This window comes from Xiphophorus maculatus, chromosome 3, assembly GCF_002775205.1.
Source record: "Xiphophorus maculatus strain JP 163 A chromosome 3, X_maculatus-5.0-male, whole genome shotgun sequence".
NCBI classification, from domain to species: domain Eukaryota; kingdom Metazoa; phylum Chordata; class Actinopteri; order Cyprinodontiformes; family Poeciliidae; genus Xiphophorus; species Xiphophorus maculatus.
In genome coordinates, this window is record NC_036445.1 from 31152085 (window position 1) to 31169884 (window position 17800).

The 17800-nt window shown below is 40.6% G+C and overlaps 1 protein-coding gene across 1 annotated transcript in view; it reads right to left on the reverse strand.

Moving 5' to 3' along the window:
• Positions 1-17800, reverse strand: part of tsnare1 (t-SNARE domain containing 1) — a 122806-nt gene that overhangs the window by 63029 nt on the left and 41977 nt on the right. The window contains exon 3 of the mRNA XM_023330947.1: positions 768-845. Coding sequence (XP_023186715.1) covers positions 768-845 — 78 coding nt within the window. The remainder of the gene's footprint in view (positions 1-767; positions 846-17800) is intronic.

The following is a 17800-nucleotide window of genomic DNA, read 5'->3' on the forward strand; positions in this document are numbered from 1 at the left end:
CAGACACTTTAAGAATCAGTTGGGCAAGCTTAATATTTTTAACAAATAAATTGGAATTCTGTCAAAATGACCACATTGTTTTAGTTTCATTTAGTAATGAAATTTAAATCCATTGTTCTTTTCTAATAGAATAATGAGTGTACGGAAGCCAGTCAATCCAGACTACCGTAAGAATGGGGCCTGGGGGAAATGTCATTATGTCATAATACAGGAAATTTACGGGAAAATACTGATACAGGAGCACTGCGGGTAAGAGGGATAAAATGCGGTGACTTCCCAGCCAAAACAGGAGACTTGGCAGGTATGACTTGCGACGCTATTGGCTGACGTTTACAGAGCAATCAATCCAGGAGTACCATTTCTTTCCCTTCGTGCTGATTGGCTTAAACTAGGCAGTTCTTAGTGTTTTTAGAGGTAGTTTGAAGTATTGGCAAATTTGTTTCTATTCACTTGCAGCTGTGGTCACTGTGTTCCTTAAATTAAACATTAATGCTTTACTTCAGATTATTGTTTTTTTTGTTTTTTTGTTGGTTTTTTTTTTTAAGAAAAGTTTGTGATTTCTCAAAGTTTGTAAATGAGGATCAATAAATACCTCCAGCTAAATAAGTTCCTAGTCGTGGAGGGGTACGAGTCAAGGTCAATAAAAACTCCCAAAGAGGTGACATTTACAAATTACATAAAACCTAGAGTTTAAAGAGGCATGTGTTTTCATGTCGCCCACACACATGCAAACCACACCGAGTTTAGGTGGTGAGTCATGACTCTACCATTGCCGTTGATCTGGAAGATATTGGAGGAGGCTTCTTGAAACACATCTTGTAGTTCTGAAGGGCTGACCTGTGTGGCTTTGAAGAAAAAACAGTTTGAGAAAGGCAACATCACAAACATGTACAGCACTGCAAAAATCCCTGCACATTATCAAGGTTTACAGCTATCTGGTTGTTTGTTCAGAGACACCAGAATGACAGACCTTATGGTATCTCTCTTCACTACTGATGATGGAGGTGGATTGAAAAAAATGTTGCATTTGCATTGTTTAACAATAAGACATGTTTTTCCTAAAACAGAATATGAACACAATTGATACAAATTCGAACAGAGCCTAAATAATAATAAGCACCACAGGACTCTTCATAGTAGCAGACATGTGACTGTAGACTGTTATTAAAAGCCCTGTTTTTACATACATGAAAGTAAGAAAGTTCTGTAGCCACGTTATGAAGCTCTTCTTATCTGCATTTAAGCCAGAAAATGAAACCAGCCTTTTTATAAGCAGGTACAAGCTTCAGCTGTTCATGACTAATCCAACCGTTCTGCTGCTGCCCTAATTACTGATACTAATGCATATTAGAATACAACAGTAATGGTCAGGTACAGTTTGTATTCTAAATATGCAATTCAGAGGTTGTAGTATTTTAAAATGATGTTTCTTATTCATTTTAGAAAGTATCTTTTTTCAGGAGCAGCGCTTCTATCTGGGGAAGGAACAGACTCAGTTGTTAGTGTTGTTGCCTGGCAGCAAGAAGTTCCCGGGATCAAATCATGGCCAAGGCCTTTCCGCATACTCTCCCCCGTGTGTGTGGGTGGGTTCCCTCTGTACTTTGTGCAAATTATTTTCTATGAAATGTTGCTTAACAAAGTTGATAGAAATGATCAAAATATGGCTTCACATTTCTGCTAATGTTGTCATCTCTGGACCATATTTTACCAACTTAGGAATGTTTGTCTTGATATGAAATTTAGGAACTTCTCTTTGCCTGCAATGAATCTATACATTGGAATAATAGAGATATGAATCAAGATATGACTTAGAGAGGCATCTCAATATCAAGTGAAAATTGGTGAAAATTAATGATGGGGATGGAAGTCAGCAACACTGAAGTATTTAAAGTGTATTAAATTGAACTCCTTGAGTTATCAAAAATATTAGCTTCATTTAAACCTTGAACTTCAACTATGTTAGACTCAATCCCAACCAAAAGTATTTAAAGAAGTGTTCTTTTTGATCACTTTCCCAATTTCTGATATGATTAAGCTAGCCACTCTAAACACATCATACCACAAGCCACACAGTCATTAAACCTTTATGTAAGAAATCTTCTCTTGATCAAGATGATTTGATAAATTACATATCTAATGTATATCTAATCTTCCTTTATTTTATGAAATTCTTGAGAAAATAGTTGCTAATCAACTGTGTGAGAATCTAAATGGTAATGACAGCTTTGAAGAGCTTCAGTCACATTTCAGAGCTGATGAACTCTAGTGAAAGTTGCTTGGGCCATTTCTCTCTACTTATATTATATTCTATTACTCAAGTATATTCTTCCATAAATCCTGTTGAATCTAATCAGTTAGGTAGGTTACATCTTGAAGACATAAAAACCTAAATGACTTTAAATTTTCTGTTTTAAATTAAGACAATAGAGAAGTTGTCATGTTTGAACCAAAATCAAACCACTTAGCAGTTCTCTAAATTTGAATGGCATTATATTGACCAACCAACACAACCCCACAACATCCAGAGCCTTAAGGAACTCCGGGCGGATCTCATCCACCCCCGGGGCCTTGCCACCGAGGAGCTTTTTAACCACCTCGGTGACCTCGTCCCCAGAGATTGGAGAGCCCAACCCAGAGTCCCCAGGCTCCGCTTCCTCAGTGGAAGGCATGTTGGTGGGATTGAGGAGGTCTTCGAAGTACTCCGCCCACCGGCCCACAACGTCCCGAGTAGAGGTCAGCAGCACACCATCCCCACTATAAACAGTGTTGGTGCTGCACCGCTTCCCCCCCCTGAGACGCCGGATGGTGGACCAGAATCGCCTCGAAGCTGTATGGAAGTCTTTCTCCATGGCCTCTCCAAACTCCTCCCACGCCCGAGTTTTTGCCTCAGCAACCGCCCGAGCCGCATGCCGCTTCGCCCGCCGGTACCCATCAGCTGCTTCCGGAGTCCCACAGGCCAAAAAGGCCCGATAGGACTCCTTCTTCAGCCTGACGGCATCCCTCACCGAAGGTGTCCACCAGCGGGTTCGAGGGTTGCCGCCGCGACAGGCACCGACAACCTTGCGGCCACAGCTCCGATCGGCCGCCTCGACGATGGAGGCACGGAACACGGTCCACTCGGACTCCATGTCCCCCACTTCCCCCGGGACGTGTTCGAAGTTTTGCCGGAGATGGGAGTTAAAGCTCCGTCTCACAGGGGATTCCGCCAGACGTTCCCAGCAGACCCTCACAACACGTTTGGGCCTGCCAGGTCTGACCGGCTTTCGCCCCCACCACCGGAGCCAACTCACCACCAGGTAGTGGTCAGTGGACAGCTCCGCACCTCTCTTCACCCGAGTGTCCAAGACATACGGCCGCAGATCCGATGAAACGATGACAAAGTCGATCATCGAACTGCGGCCTAGGGTGTCCTGGTGCCAAGTGCACATATGGACACCCTTATGCTTGAACATGGTGTTCGTTATGGACAATCCATGGCGAGCACAGAAGTCCAGCAACAGAACACCGCTCGAGTTCAGGTCGGGCGGGCCGTTCCTCCCAACCACGCCCCTCCAGGTCTCACTGTCATTGCCCACGTGAGCGTTGAAGTCCCCCAGCAGAACAAGGGAGTCCCCAGGAGGAGCACTCTCCAGTACCCCCTCTAAGGACTCCAAAAAGGGTGGGTAATCTGAACTGTCGTTCGGCCCGTAAGCACAAACGACAGTCAGAACCCGTCCCCCCACCCGTAGGCGGAGGGATGCTACCCTCTCGTTCACCGGGGTAAACCCCAACGTACAGGCGCCGAGATGGGGAGCAACAAGTATGCCCACTCCTGCCCGACGCCTCTCACCTTGGGCAACTCCAGAGTGGAAGTATGTCCAGCCCCTCTCAAGGAGACTGGTTCCAGAACCAGAGCCGTGCGTCGAGGTGAGACAGACTATTTCTAGCCGGAACCTCTCGACCTCACGCACTAGCTCCGGCTCCTTCCCCACCAGAGAGGTGACATTCCACGTCCCAAGAGCCAGTTTCTGCAACCGAGGATCGGACCGCCAGGGTCCCCTCCCTCTGCTGCCACCCATCCCACACTGCACCCGACCCCTTTGGCCCCTCCCACGGGTGGTGGGCCCATGGGAGGGGGGGCCCATGTTTCCTCTTCGGGCTGAGCCCGGCCGGGCTCCATGGGTAAAAGCCCGGCCACCAGACGCTCGCCATCGTGCCCCCCCTCCAGGCCTGGCTCCAGAGTGGGGCCCCGGTGACCCGCGTCCGGGCGAGGGAACACCAAGTCCAAAGTTCTTGTCCATCATAAGGGGTCAAAAGGGGTGTTGGTTGACGCGACTCTGCAATGTCGCATGGACATCGGGGGCAGTTCCCCTGGATTGGCAGACTGGGGTGGTGGTCCCCCTGTTCAAAAAGGGGGACCGGAGGGTGTGCTCCAATTATAGAGGGGTCACACTCTTAAGCCTCCCTGGCAAGGTCTATTCAGGGGTCCTGGAGAGGAGGGTCCGTCGGATAGTCGAACCTCGGATCCAGGAAGAGCAGTGTGGTTTTCGTCCTGGTCGTGGAACACTGGACCAGCTCTACACCCTCGGCAGGGTCCTGGAGGGTGCATGGGAGTTCGCCCAACCAGTCTACATGTGTTTTGTGGACTTGGAGAAGGCGTTCGACCGTGTCCCTCGGGGAGCCCTGTGGGGGGTTCTCCGGGAGTATGGGGTACCGGGCCCTTTGATACGGGCTGTCAGGTCCCTGTATGACCGGTGTCAGAGTCTGGTCCGCATTGCCGGCAGTAAGTCGGGCTCGTTTCCGGTGAGAGTTGGACTCCGCCAGGGCTGCCCTTTGTCACCGATTCTGTTCATCACTTTCATGGACAGAATTTCTAGGCGCAGCCAAGGTGTTGAGGGGGTCCGATTTGGTGGCCTTAGGATCTCATCTCTGCTTTTCGCAGACGATGTGGTCCTTTTGGCTTCATCAGATCGTGATCTGCAGCTCTCGCTGGAGCGGTTCGCAGCCGAGTGTGAAGCGGCCGGGATGGGGATCAGTGCCTCCAAATCCGAGGCCATGGTCTTGAGCCGGAAAAGGGTAGAGTGCCTTCTCCGGGTCAGGGGGGGTGTCCTGCCCCAAGTGGAGGAGTTTAAGTATCTCGGGATCTTGTTCACGAATGGGGGAAGAAGGGAGCGGGAGATCGACAGGCGGATTGGCGCAGCGTCTGCTGTCAAGCGGGCGCTGTACCGGTCCGTCGTGGTGAAGAGAGAGCTGAGCCAAAAAGCGAAGCTCTCGATTTACCGGTCGATCTACGTTCCCACCCTCATCTATGGTCATGAGCTTTGGGTCATGACCGAAAGAACGAGATCGCGGATACAAGCGGCCGAAATGGGTTTTCTCCGTAGGGTGGCTGGGCTCTCCCTTAGAGATAGGGTGAGAAGCTCAGTCATCCGGGAGGGACTCAGAGTAGAGCCGCTGCTCCTTCACATCGAGAGGAGCCAGTTGAGGTGGCTCGGGCATCTGGTCAGGATGCCTCCTGGACGCCTCCCTGGTGAGGTGTTCCGGGCACGTCCCACCGGGAGGAGGCCCCGGGGAAGACCCAGGACACGCTGGAGGGACTATGTCTCTCGGCTGGCCTGGGAACGCCTCGGGATTCCCCCGGAGGAGCTAGAAGAAGTGGCTGGGGAGAGGGAAGTCTGGGCCTCCCTTCTGAAGCTGCTACCCCCGCGACCCGACCTCGGATAAGCGGAAGAAGATGGATGGATGGATGGATTATATTGACCTCAAGTATTAAAGTAAAAAAAAAATTGTTGTTATATTTTACCTACTTTTAAATCTGGACTTAAAACTAATAGTTTCTGTTGAAAACTTTATCCATTTTGGTAAAGCTTATATTTAGAGATATACACTTGGTTATTCTGAGCTGATTTTATAGCTATGCTGATATAGACTTAGGCTGCTAGAGAACAAAATGGCCACCTTTTCTCATTTTTCCGCATTCTCTTTCCCCTCTTAAACCATGTATTATTTGCTATTATTTCAGCTTTTGGTGTTATCATCTCGCAGTGTTGAAGCTACCGCTGGCCTAGCATTCTGTTGAGCTGTGACACTTTCTGGATGGCTGGATGGCTGAACTATGCAGCAAATAACTTAATGTTCTCTCTTAATTGTCTTTGTGTAAAGCACCCTATAATTAATTTTTTTGAGAATTTATCCTACATAGATCTATTGTTTCAAAATGAATAATAGACATGGAAGACCACCTCTGATGAAGGTTCCCTTTGTAGTAATGATCATGCAACAGACAGAATCATTAGGTTGGAATCTGTGGGCTGGATTCTTCCTGTTCAGAAGGACGTCATGGCTAAATGACAGGTGCGGTGTTAATGGTCTGAAGCTGCAATACATATCATGACCCTCATAAGCTCCATGCAAAAACACACCAACCCACACTTTAACCAAATACTGCAAACTATTAACTACTCAAAATAATCTTCATTCTGACATCATCATGAGCTCATATCTACAAAATGATGGACATGTTAAAATACTCAACAGTGTGAAAAGAAATAAGGTAATTAATGTTAGTGTGTCATTGAGGCAGGCAGGCAAAAGTCAAACATAAAAAAGACATTTGAAAAGTACGTGTGCGAGTACCGTGACATTCTGACTGAACATCATTAACTTCACATCCCTGATAAACTCTTTAGGTAATAATGAGCAGTCAGCTGATAACTGTTACAGTGTAATAACATACATACAAAAGGTTGGTTTTCCAACTGAAAAACACTGATTAAATCAGAACGACCACACATTTAACATAAAGCTAATTTATCTTCCATTTATGTTTCTCCTATAAAATAAATCACGCTACACAACAGATGCCAGATAATAAAAATTGATAATAATGTATCTGTGATTACATCTGCTGTGAAGCCTGTTCATTCCATGTGCTGTAAAATTAAGAAATTCAATTATTTATTTTGTTAAGTGTGAGAAATTCAGGAGGATTTCTTAACCAGAAAAAAATTATCTTCAACAGTTTAAAAGCTATTCTGGTCTGAAGATCAACACTCTTTAAATGAGTAATAATCACAACTAGAAGCCTTCCTTCTAGTCAAAAATAGATGCATGGAGAAAAATACATGTGCAACCAGAAGTTATGTATGATTAAGACATTAAATTGTAATAGTTGTTCCTTCAGAACTCAAAGGTCTGTCTCCTGTCACTTTTGGATTCTCAACCTCTTAACGGTTAAAGAGAGAAACATATAATTTGTTTTTGGTATGTATACAGCATTTTTAAAACTCAAAGTGTAATTTCCTAAATAATGAAGCCATAAGCTTGACACTCTCCATCTTTCCCATTCGATCCACTTGATGACGAAAACGACAAAACCAAAAGAAGGGACTGGATCCTCTTAATATAGTTGAATGGTTTACTTCAGAAATAATAATAAAAATGGTACAAAGGTTACCTTTCCACAAAAAATAAAGAGAAACGACAATTTAAAAGGAAAGAGAGTGAGGTCAAAAAACTGTATGGCTCCACTCCAACTGCCCAACTGACTCTGGCTAGCCACACCCTCAAATCCTTAATTCCAATTAGATATGCAAATTTTCGAGACTTTAGTGTAGTCAAATATAGTAAATTACTATGCAATAGATTTAACTAGTTATCATTTTTATCCAAATAAACAAATATGAACATAGCTTATCCTAAAGTCTGAATGAACAAAAACTGAATTTAGGCTTCTACACAAAGTATTGTAGTTACTTGACAGTGGAATAAAATGCACTATGTGCCTGAAAAAAAGACAAACGTAGTCCCTCCCCTTTAACAAAAATATTACATAAATAACTCAATTGAAAATAACTGATTATCTAATCACATTTGATAACAAAGCATTAACTATTGTTTATGTTTTAGTAAATAAAATCAAAAGAAAAGAAAATTTAAATGAAATTAATCAGAGCTTCTGCAGAGAAAAAGTGAATAAATAATAAAGAAAGCTGTGAAGTATATTTTTACTTAGCATATCTAAAATTGCTAATGCAGTGCACTGCAGTGAACTGATTGATGATCATCAGTAAAGTTCGCTTCTCTCTCTCTTTTTAAAAGAACAGAATAATCAAAACAAAGTGCCTTCATGTCTTGTTCTGAACTGGGCGGCAGCCCCTCCATGCTGGGGATAAATTATCATCAATGCCATGGTTCAGACAATCTGCAACCTGTACAATTATACTCTCAAATCAGAGAGGAGTCTAATCAGGAGCTCCCATCTCATTATAGTCCGGGTCACTGGTTGTCTCCTCACTGATCAGACATTTTTATTGTCCAAAAAAGTTCAATCCAGTCTCTGAGGTAAAGTGGCTCCAAAGGCTTGTCCTGTAATAGTGATGGTCTAGTCTTCACATCATACACTTTTTTTTAATTTTTTTTTTTTTTAATTTTATCTACTACTACTACTCAGTGGTAGTTGTTATTGTGCCTTGTCTCTATGCTGTAACTGCGAAGTAATTTCCCTGCTGGGATGAATAAAGTACTTCTATTCTATTCTATTCTATTCTATTCTATTCTATTCTATTCTATTCTATTCTATTCTATTCTATTCTATTCTATTCTATTCTATTCTACTCTATTCTATTCTATTCTATTCTATTCTATTCTATTCTATATAACACACAAGGATGTTGCTCAGATGCATCTCCCATACATCTGAGGAAACATCTTTGCAGATCTCCATTTCTCTGGAGTTTCCCCAGAAAACATGACTGGGTGTATTTCCACTGACGGAACCAGAAACTACTTAAACAAATGCTATTTGAAATCTACCAGAAAACTACCCTGAAAGAAACAGAGGATTTGTAAGGTAGAGGTTTGTTGTGGCAGACTGTTAAGCATGTTACATGGTAGAAATATTTTTTTCTCAAAATTATTTTCTTGGATACGGAATAAAGCCATCAAAACTGCTGAGTATTGTTGATTGTAGCATTTTAGTTTTCCATGGAACAGACACACAGCAGCAGCATGCATGCATGCAGCTGCACAATATGAGACACATTAATTACTAAAGATCTGTGGATTATTAAAAATAAAAAAAAACTGAACTAAACTGATTTAAATTCTGTGTCAGAGCTTGATGTCATCAATTATGAGTTTGGATGGTAAATTTTAAGCCTGACTGGAGCTCCACTTTTTCTTTCCTCCCACATTCTGAAGTTGGGATTGTCGCTCTCTAGCTCAGCATTTTCACACAGTGGTCATCTGTGGTATTTATGCTGTAATTTTGAGTGATTACTGTAAATATTATTAATTTACATATTGCTTATGTGTAAATTATTACATATAAGCAGATTGTATTGTTCAATTATTATGTGTGTATTATACAGGTGTGCTGCTTGGGCTGGTTCTGTGTGGAAAAATAGATCTTTATTTAACCAGATTCCTGGTTAAATAAGTCCATTATGAGAAGAAGCCCTACATATTGTTTAAATGAAAACACTTTACACAGCTCATGGTTGCTCTCACATCTCTGCCCCAGACAAATCATCTTTTAGTTTTCCTGAACAATCTGAATGAGATGAAATAGATCACACTGCTCCTCTCACTTAAAGTACTTTCTACAGACCTTGGGTCCCTTTTTTATGCTTGTCAAGAACTGAAGAGGCATCTTGGCTGCCCTTTGTGTCACAAGACATTGTCTTTATATCATATTCATACAGATACACTCACATCAACCTCATTCTGCTCAACTCAATTCAAAAAGACTTTATCTGTCCCAAAGGGAAATGAAATGTCGTCACTCATATCATCCAAGTATCTTCAAAGAGTCGTTGTGGATGGTGATGCTGTGGGCAGGAAGGATCTTCAGTAGCAGTCAGGCTTGCAATGACTCTCAGAAAGCCTCTGACTGAAGCCACTACTAGCTGTATGCTAGTCTCATATTTTTAATGACATGCTAAAAGGTCCCTATCCAGGCAGCAGAGATGATTTAGTAAAGTAAACTTTGAAATGAAATAACCTGATCTTTACCTAATAATCGCACAATAAACTAACAGCATTCTCTAAAAACCCAGAGCCTCCAAGCTGAGTTCATAGAAAGTATCAACAGTTTATTCTGCAACTGTTTTTGAATGCCTGAAGTCATCAGGCAGTTAGAAAGGCAGCAGTCATTCACCCAGGATGTAATGTTGGGATCTACAAGGCAAACTCAAGCTGAGGTTAACACAGCTGTGTATTATGATGCAGGGCCACAGAAGCTTGGATCAATGGTATCTCAGTCGGTCCATTAATCTGAGCGTGGATGTCTGACACGTGGCCCACTTTGGCCACTTACTGCCCATCAGCAGAGCATGGAGCTGAAGGAGCGAGCGTTCATCACAGCTTTGTCACATCCAGCCCAGCCTCGTGCTTCATTACAGCTTAATAAAGCAGACCCACATGTCCTGGGTGCTCATCAAAGGCAGCTAACCATGTGGAGCAATGGACGGGTCAGGTCCAACGGCGGGCTGCTTCTTCTGCCGCAGACGGTCAGGTGGGATTCCGTTTACCCGCCAAGATGGAAGAACGTTGGGATTCTGAGGTCAGCAGATTTTCTCTCTCTTCCAGCTGAGGTAAACTTGTTTTTAGTTGTAGAATTTCAACTATTTTTTGAAGTGAAAATAATTATATAATCTAATCTAGATATTCCTGACTACTACTCAAGCATAGAAATGACATTTTCATATCAACTAGAATTTGATTTATCATTTTTAAAAGTCCACAATGAAAAACCTTATATTATTTTTATACATTTCACATGTTACATGATCATTTGATTGCAAACAGTTGTTAACCCTGTATATATACATAATATTGCATTGACTCATGAATTACTCATAATCATTCATAAAAAATTCAGGCAATGCCATCTATGGTGTATTTGAAGAAAGGAAGGACAATAAATGTACTCATTTCATTTTTCTGAGAAAACGCTATTTTTACTTCAGGGTACTTCTCTCCAAAGAACCAGATTGTTCAATTTGGTTTAATAACTATAATAATTATAATTTTATCCAGTGTATTTTATCTCCTCTAACCCATTTTCTGAGCTTGCCCCATCCTTTTCTAAGAAAACACATGTAGCGGTGGTTGTTGGGTGATGGTGGGGAACCCACTTGTTTTGATATTGTTTGATTAATACATTTCCATCATGTAGGAACATTCTATTTGTGTTACATGAATGAGATGAATGTATGTGTGCATATTAAAGGGTATTGTTTTCCACCACAATCAAGTATCTACTGTATATGTCACAGAAACTGACTTCTCAGTTGCCTTGAAAATGGCCTCTGTGTCTTTAAGAAGCTTCTGCTCTTTCTAAAACTTTGGCTTCAACACATCATCACAACATGATGCCCTTTACAACTGTCTTTAGGACTGCGGGACTGAGAAGTAGTTTCTATTTTAAGCTCAGCAGACATGTAGTTCCACCAGGTGTTAGCTCCTCCAGACTAGTGCCAGCAGCACCTAGCAGAGGGGTGAAGGTGCCTTGGAAGGATTTCAAGGATGTCTTTGACATGCATGAAGGAATAAAAGTAACACAGAATGTATGTTTTTGATGAGGGAATAACAACATAACATGATGTAAAGCTCAAAAAAGTCAGTTTAAAAAAAATAATACTCCCCAGTGTGGCCCATATGCACTCAGGACCAGCTGGTACGACTCAGACCTCATTAAACATCCCTGTTCAGTTAAAAACAAATAATATGAACATAAACTATTACATACTGTAACAGCTATTTGATGCTGTTCAGCTACCGATTACAAATTCTGTAATGTATCTGGTCTACTTTTATTTTTAATCTCGCATTAATCAGAACAGCATATGGCTCGTCAATATGTGTTGACACTGAAAACTGTGTTGTCATGCCATCATGCATGAGATGCTGGGCTGTGTTGGTGCTGACATGCTGCCTCTCAGACAGAGAGAGACGGTGGAGGGCTGGGAGCGTTTGCCGAGAGAGGGTGGAGAGATTAGCCTAATCGACAGCTCTATTAGAGACTTAACCTGTGCTTTGATCATTTTCTGAGCTCCCCCTCAGATCAGCCTGAGCAACAGCCGGTAAATCTGACAGGCTCCTGCTCTACTCCCCATCCCGCCTACATTCTCTTCACATCACCTCCACACATACCCCTCATAATGTACCCAGGCTCCACTACGATGAAAGGAAGCCTTTCTAGAGACTTAGCTTTCCATCTGCCTGGCTACAGCAGAAGTGATTTTAAGAGAGAAGCTGACGGCCGTACTAAATCAAAGGCAGATGTACTGTATGCTTACAGTCTCTGCAGTCTATAGACAAAAAGCCACTGTGAGGGTCTTTTCTTCTTTTCCTGTGACAGAACCTCCCTTTCTTCCTTAATGAACTGCTAAACTAGACCATAATGAGTTAGTGAGGCAGAGTGAAGAAAGTGATTGAATTGGACATACAGATGTAAATTGTGACACACATGTCTGGCACTCAACAAAAATACACAGCTGAAACCAGATATTTACATATCAGATTACTGACTGTGGCTTAGTGGACAGAGTACAGTACTGTAGTCTAGAAATGGAAAGGTTGTTGATTGGATTCTAGCTTCCTCCTGTCACATGTTGTTCTTCTCCTGGGCAAAGTACTTAACTCCATGTTGCGAATCTGTGTATTAGTGTATAAATGTGTCCACAGTCAGTGTGATTGGGTGAATGACTCAGTAGTGTAAAGCACTTTGAGTCAGTAAAGCAGGAAAAGTCAGAAAAAAATTCTGTTCCACTTCCCAAAAATGTTTGTATTTGCTAAATGCCATAATGATATGCAAGCAATTTCATCTTCTTCAAATTTTGAAACCTACATACATTTCATTGGTAGTTTGATAGGCTGTGAAATATAGTAGATAGGAAAGTTGAACAACACATGTATAGAATGTGTGTGAAGCTTCTCTTGGATAGCCTCTATAGAACATTTAAAAGAAAGAGCAAAGTCTGGATGTACGCTTGTTTGGAAAAGTAATTTCAATAAAATTTGCATGTGTGTGTGTGTGTGTGTGTGTGTGTTTGTGTGTGTGTGTGTGTGTGCGTGTGTGTGTGTGTGTGTGTGTGTGTGGGTGTGTGTTATCCCTTTTTGCTGTTCTATCCTCAAAGTAGCAAAAGTCTAACAAATAAATATTTTACCCTTACTTATTTGCTATGCTGCTCATAGATTGCTAGCTTTAGTTTTAATAATGTGTGGGACTTCTTTGGTTTCCATAACAACCTTGCTGGATATTTGAACACAATGTGAACACAATGTTTAATGTCCGGTGTCTCATAGAATGGTAAATTCATCATCCAGCCTACTTGATCCAAGTTATGGGCCTTTCAATCCCTTCTCCATGTGGTTTTATTTAGTTCCTAACGAGAGCTTAGGAACAAAATTATGAACCCATCTGAGCTGCCTCACTGTCATTACAGTTAACTTTCAGGAGCGCTCTCGACTTTGAATGTCTGACAGATCATAAAGCAATAAGTTTTAAAAGAAACTACACTAACTTCATGTTTTATTGTTCATGATACAGAAAATAAAATTTTGTGACTCAATGAGAAAATTGCATCTATCTATCTATCTTATCTATACAGTACAGACCAAAGGTTTGGACACACTTTCTCATTGAATTCAATGAGAAATTGTGTCCAAACTTTTGGTCTGTACTGTATATATATATATATATATATATATATATATATATATATATATATATATATATATAAAGATAGATAGATAGATAGATAGATAGATAGATAGATAGATAGATAGATAGATAGATAGATAGATAGATAGATAGATAGATAGATAGATAGATAGATAGATAGATAGATAGATAGATAGATAGATAGATAGATAGATAGATAGATAGATAGATAGATAGATAGATATGTATGTATATATCTATATATATATATACAGTAGATATAGCTATATATGGAGAAAGAAATAAAGCTTTAAAGCTTTATAAAACTTAGCCTTTTACAAAACTGCAGAGATTGGTAAGCAAGGCATGTTTTTTCATAAAGGTTTTGTTTGGCTCTAGTGGCCTTTGTTTGAAAATGCTAGGATAGGAAAGTAGGTAATGAGAGAGAGGGTAGATATGCAGCAAAGGTCACCAGGCCAGGATTCAAATCTGCAACGCCCTCATTGAAGACTAAGGCCTCCATATGTGGGTTGTGTTTAACCCCACATAAGACATGTTTGTGAGAGGTTGGTGTTTTATTCATTTATAATAAACTAATAAAGCACATTTCAAGAATTATCCTGAAATGTTTTGCATTTCAGGATATTTTTTTTTATTTTAGGTAAAGCAAGGTCTGATTCATTACCCTGTAATTGATTCCATTCAGCCAGACAAAGCAAAGAAATAATAGGTTTCTGACTGACTGGCCTCATCTGACTGACCAGATAAGGCTCTAGCATTAACTAAGTCTGGCTATTAGCCTGGTCTGGAGCAGGCTAGCTGCACAAGATACAGTACATTGTCATGGTAACTTACTTGCTATTGTTTTTTTGTGAAACAAGAGTCCAGGCTAACGTAAACCAGGATATCCAGAAAATTCTAGCTTAAGTGACTGTCCTGGTTTTGTGGAACAGCTCTCTGAAAATTAGGTGAAAGGTTTGGAATCACTTTGGTTTGTCTTTGTATTTACTGTTTGTGTGTCTGGTGATCCAGTGATCAGCTAATGTCCTGTTGTTTACACCACAGATCAGCTGCATGTGCTCTGTAGTGTGGCAGTGATGCCTCCTCTTGAGGTGGCAACTTGTTTGTATTCTCATTTGTTGTGATTTATTTTTAATGATGGTCTTTCCGTGTTCTTCTATTTTTATATATTTTGCTTTTCTGCACTGGGAATTCACCCACCAAAGAACAATTAAAGATTTCCTCTATATGTAAATAATTTTTCTCATTTCCTCTGGAGTGTACAGTCTTTACAAATATTAACATAATGTGGATGTTCTTCAGCAAGTTTCAAACTGTCTTGAGAAGGCTCTAGAGCAGGTGTCTATGCAGCTGCCTCTCTGTGGTGACAGAGGAAAATAAAGAAAATCCCTTCTGTTTGTAAATTATTTAAAGAAAAATGAAAATTATTGTTCTCCCAAAAGTTAGAAACATGTTTTTTGAAAGAGAGGTCGACCAACCACCCAACTGTCAGGCAGTCTGCCCAGCAAGAAGCTAAAATCCACAGCCGTTCTTCCCACAGCTAGAACAGTTCTGCTTCCAGCCTTGCATGCATTGAGTTTCTCTCAGTTGGTCAGAGAAAATCTGTTTTACACACATATACCTGTAGCTTGGCTGAACATGTTTTCCCTCCAGGCTTTTGTCTCACTCCTACCCCATTACAAGGCTAATGAAAGCACCAAGAGGATCAAATCCAATGAAGCTGCTTTTCACACCGCTTAACCCTTTAGAAAACCTGTGACCTCTGCATGAGAGCATCAGCTCACACACACAAGCACACACTCCCATCTACTGCTTCAAATATGACTTTTATTGTAGAACTGATGAATTCCTCTCAACCATTCAGCATCTAATTGAAGCTCAAAGCTGACTGTCTGAAAAATGAACTGCCTTTCTCAGACGTGTCTGTGTGGGGAATCTGAAACTATGATTCAACTAAACATAAAAATGGTTTCTCCTGACTCAAACCTTTAGTATGTCATGCTGTGAATAAAACATCACAGCTCTCCTGTCCATGTCTCTTTTACTACCTAGCCCACATGACTTCAGAATATGTTCAGGAAACCTTTTTTTCACATTAAGACTTGTAAAACATTTTTGAACATATCCTCTATAATTTTACACTCAGTGAATGTATTGATAGAAGAAAATCAAATGTATTTTCTTTTCATTTCTACTTCCGGTTTATGTGATGATGTATTTATTTGCTTTTCATCTCATGTGGTTCAGATTGCTTGAATTATTCATTTTTTCATGAATGACAAATGTGTTTACTAATAATCCGTGAGTTTGACTGTTTGCTTCTGAAGGCTGGAACAACGGTGACTTCAGGTGGATTCTGATGAAACCACAGTGATGACAGAAACATCTGGTGAAAAGCAAGTTTAGAATGGATTCTCCTATTTTACATTTGTTAGAAAAGTTCACAGTTTCTGAAAGTGAAATTGTGATCTTACTGCTGAACTCTTAACTGGACTGCACTCAAAAACTGGTCTCCACTTCATACCTTGCACATATACATAGCTAAATAACTTCCATTTTACTGTCAGTCCTGAACTTTATATTTTATATTCATATTTATATTCATATTTTATACAGTATTTTATTTTATTCTGGAGTAACCTCACAACATTGGAACCTCAAAACATTGTCCTGAGCCGTATGCAACAAAATTTCGACAATGGGATGATCAGTAGATTAATATCAGTAATCATATATTTTTTTAAATGGGTGGTATTATGTAAAATTCATGTTATATTCTTATTCCCTCATCAAACTCATACCTGGAATGTTGCCTTGATTCTGTCATGCATGTTTGGGAAATACTTTAAACCATTCAGCTGTGCCAAACACTTAGTTGGACCTAGTGCTTCCTTGTAAATGTAGCTACTTATAAGAGATGCAGTTTCCAAGCCTCCACCTCACAGAGCAGCCCTCCTCTTCAATTCTCCCACTGAGCTCCTTCAAACTAGCCAGCAGGAATTAGTAAACACCTGGTGGACCTGTGCATCTGCTGAGTTTGATATGTCAGTTACTTCTCAGTGAAACGCTGTAAAAATAATTTCTAAAGAGTTAATAGAGGAGTGATGCTTTGATGATTTCTTGAAGGCAAAGTTTAAGAAAGAGCAGGAGTTTAGACAAAAGTCTAATTTCAATGTGTTAAATTACAAAGTCAAGCTTCTTTCAAGTCATATTTGACACATATAGCTTTCCAAAACAACTGAAGGTAAGATTACTTGATTTTGGTATTGTGGTGCCTGGAAATCACATAATACTGTGCTTTAACTGATTACTTTCAACTAGTTTAGTTGGACGCATTTTCTCTATAGGCTTCCAGTTGAGTCATGTTCTGTCTGTTTTCAGATGGTGGATTGAATGGTGTTCATTGAGAGGTCAATGATTTTGCTTATCAACCTAACCCTGCTTTAAACTTCCTCACATTGTTCTCCCTGACCTGTCTGCTGGATCTTCATGATGCTGGTTTGTCGCTAACCAACTGACCAGAAACAGAAAAGCTGCATTTATACTGGAACTAAATGACACAGAGCTAAAAATCTGTATGCTAACTAGATGACATCTGAAGGTTTTTATTAAGGGGAATAAAGGGGAATAATACAGTTTTCAGATTGCTTTTGTCTGATACTTTTATTTCGCATATTATTTTATTTTTGCCACATGTCTTCCCTCTCTTTCATTACCAACTTTCCTGTCTAACTACTCTCAAATAAAGGCAGCCTGAGCCAGAAAAATACTTTATTAGTTTAGGTTTTATTTCAAGTAAATAAAAACTTCAAATAAGTTTTTATTTGAACTTATTTGAAGTTCAAATAAATTCAAATAAAACTCAAATCAGTCTCATGTAAGACTGATTTGAGACTTACTCAAATCAGTCTTACATGATTTGAATAAGACTGACTTAAATTTATCAAGTTAAACCAGCTTAATGCATTAAGTTGGATAAACTTCTTACCAATTGAAGCAATTCAGTGAAGTTCAATTAATTTCTTTTTTCACTGTGATTTGCTGAGTCCTGAAGCTCTAAAATGCAATGTGAAGAAACTTTTCATGTGCAGCATGAAGAGGCACAGTCATTTGATGAAGCAGAACTTGCCC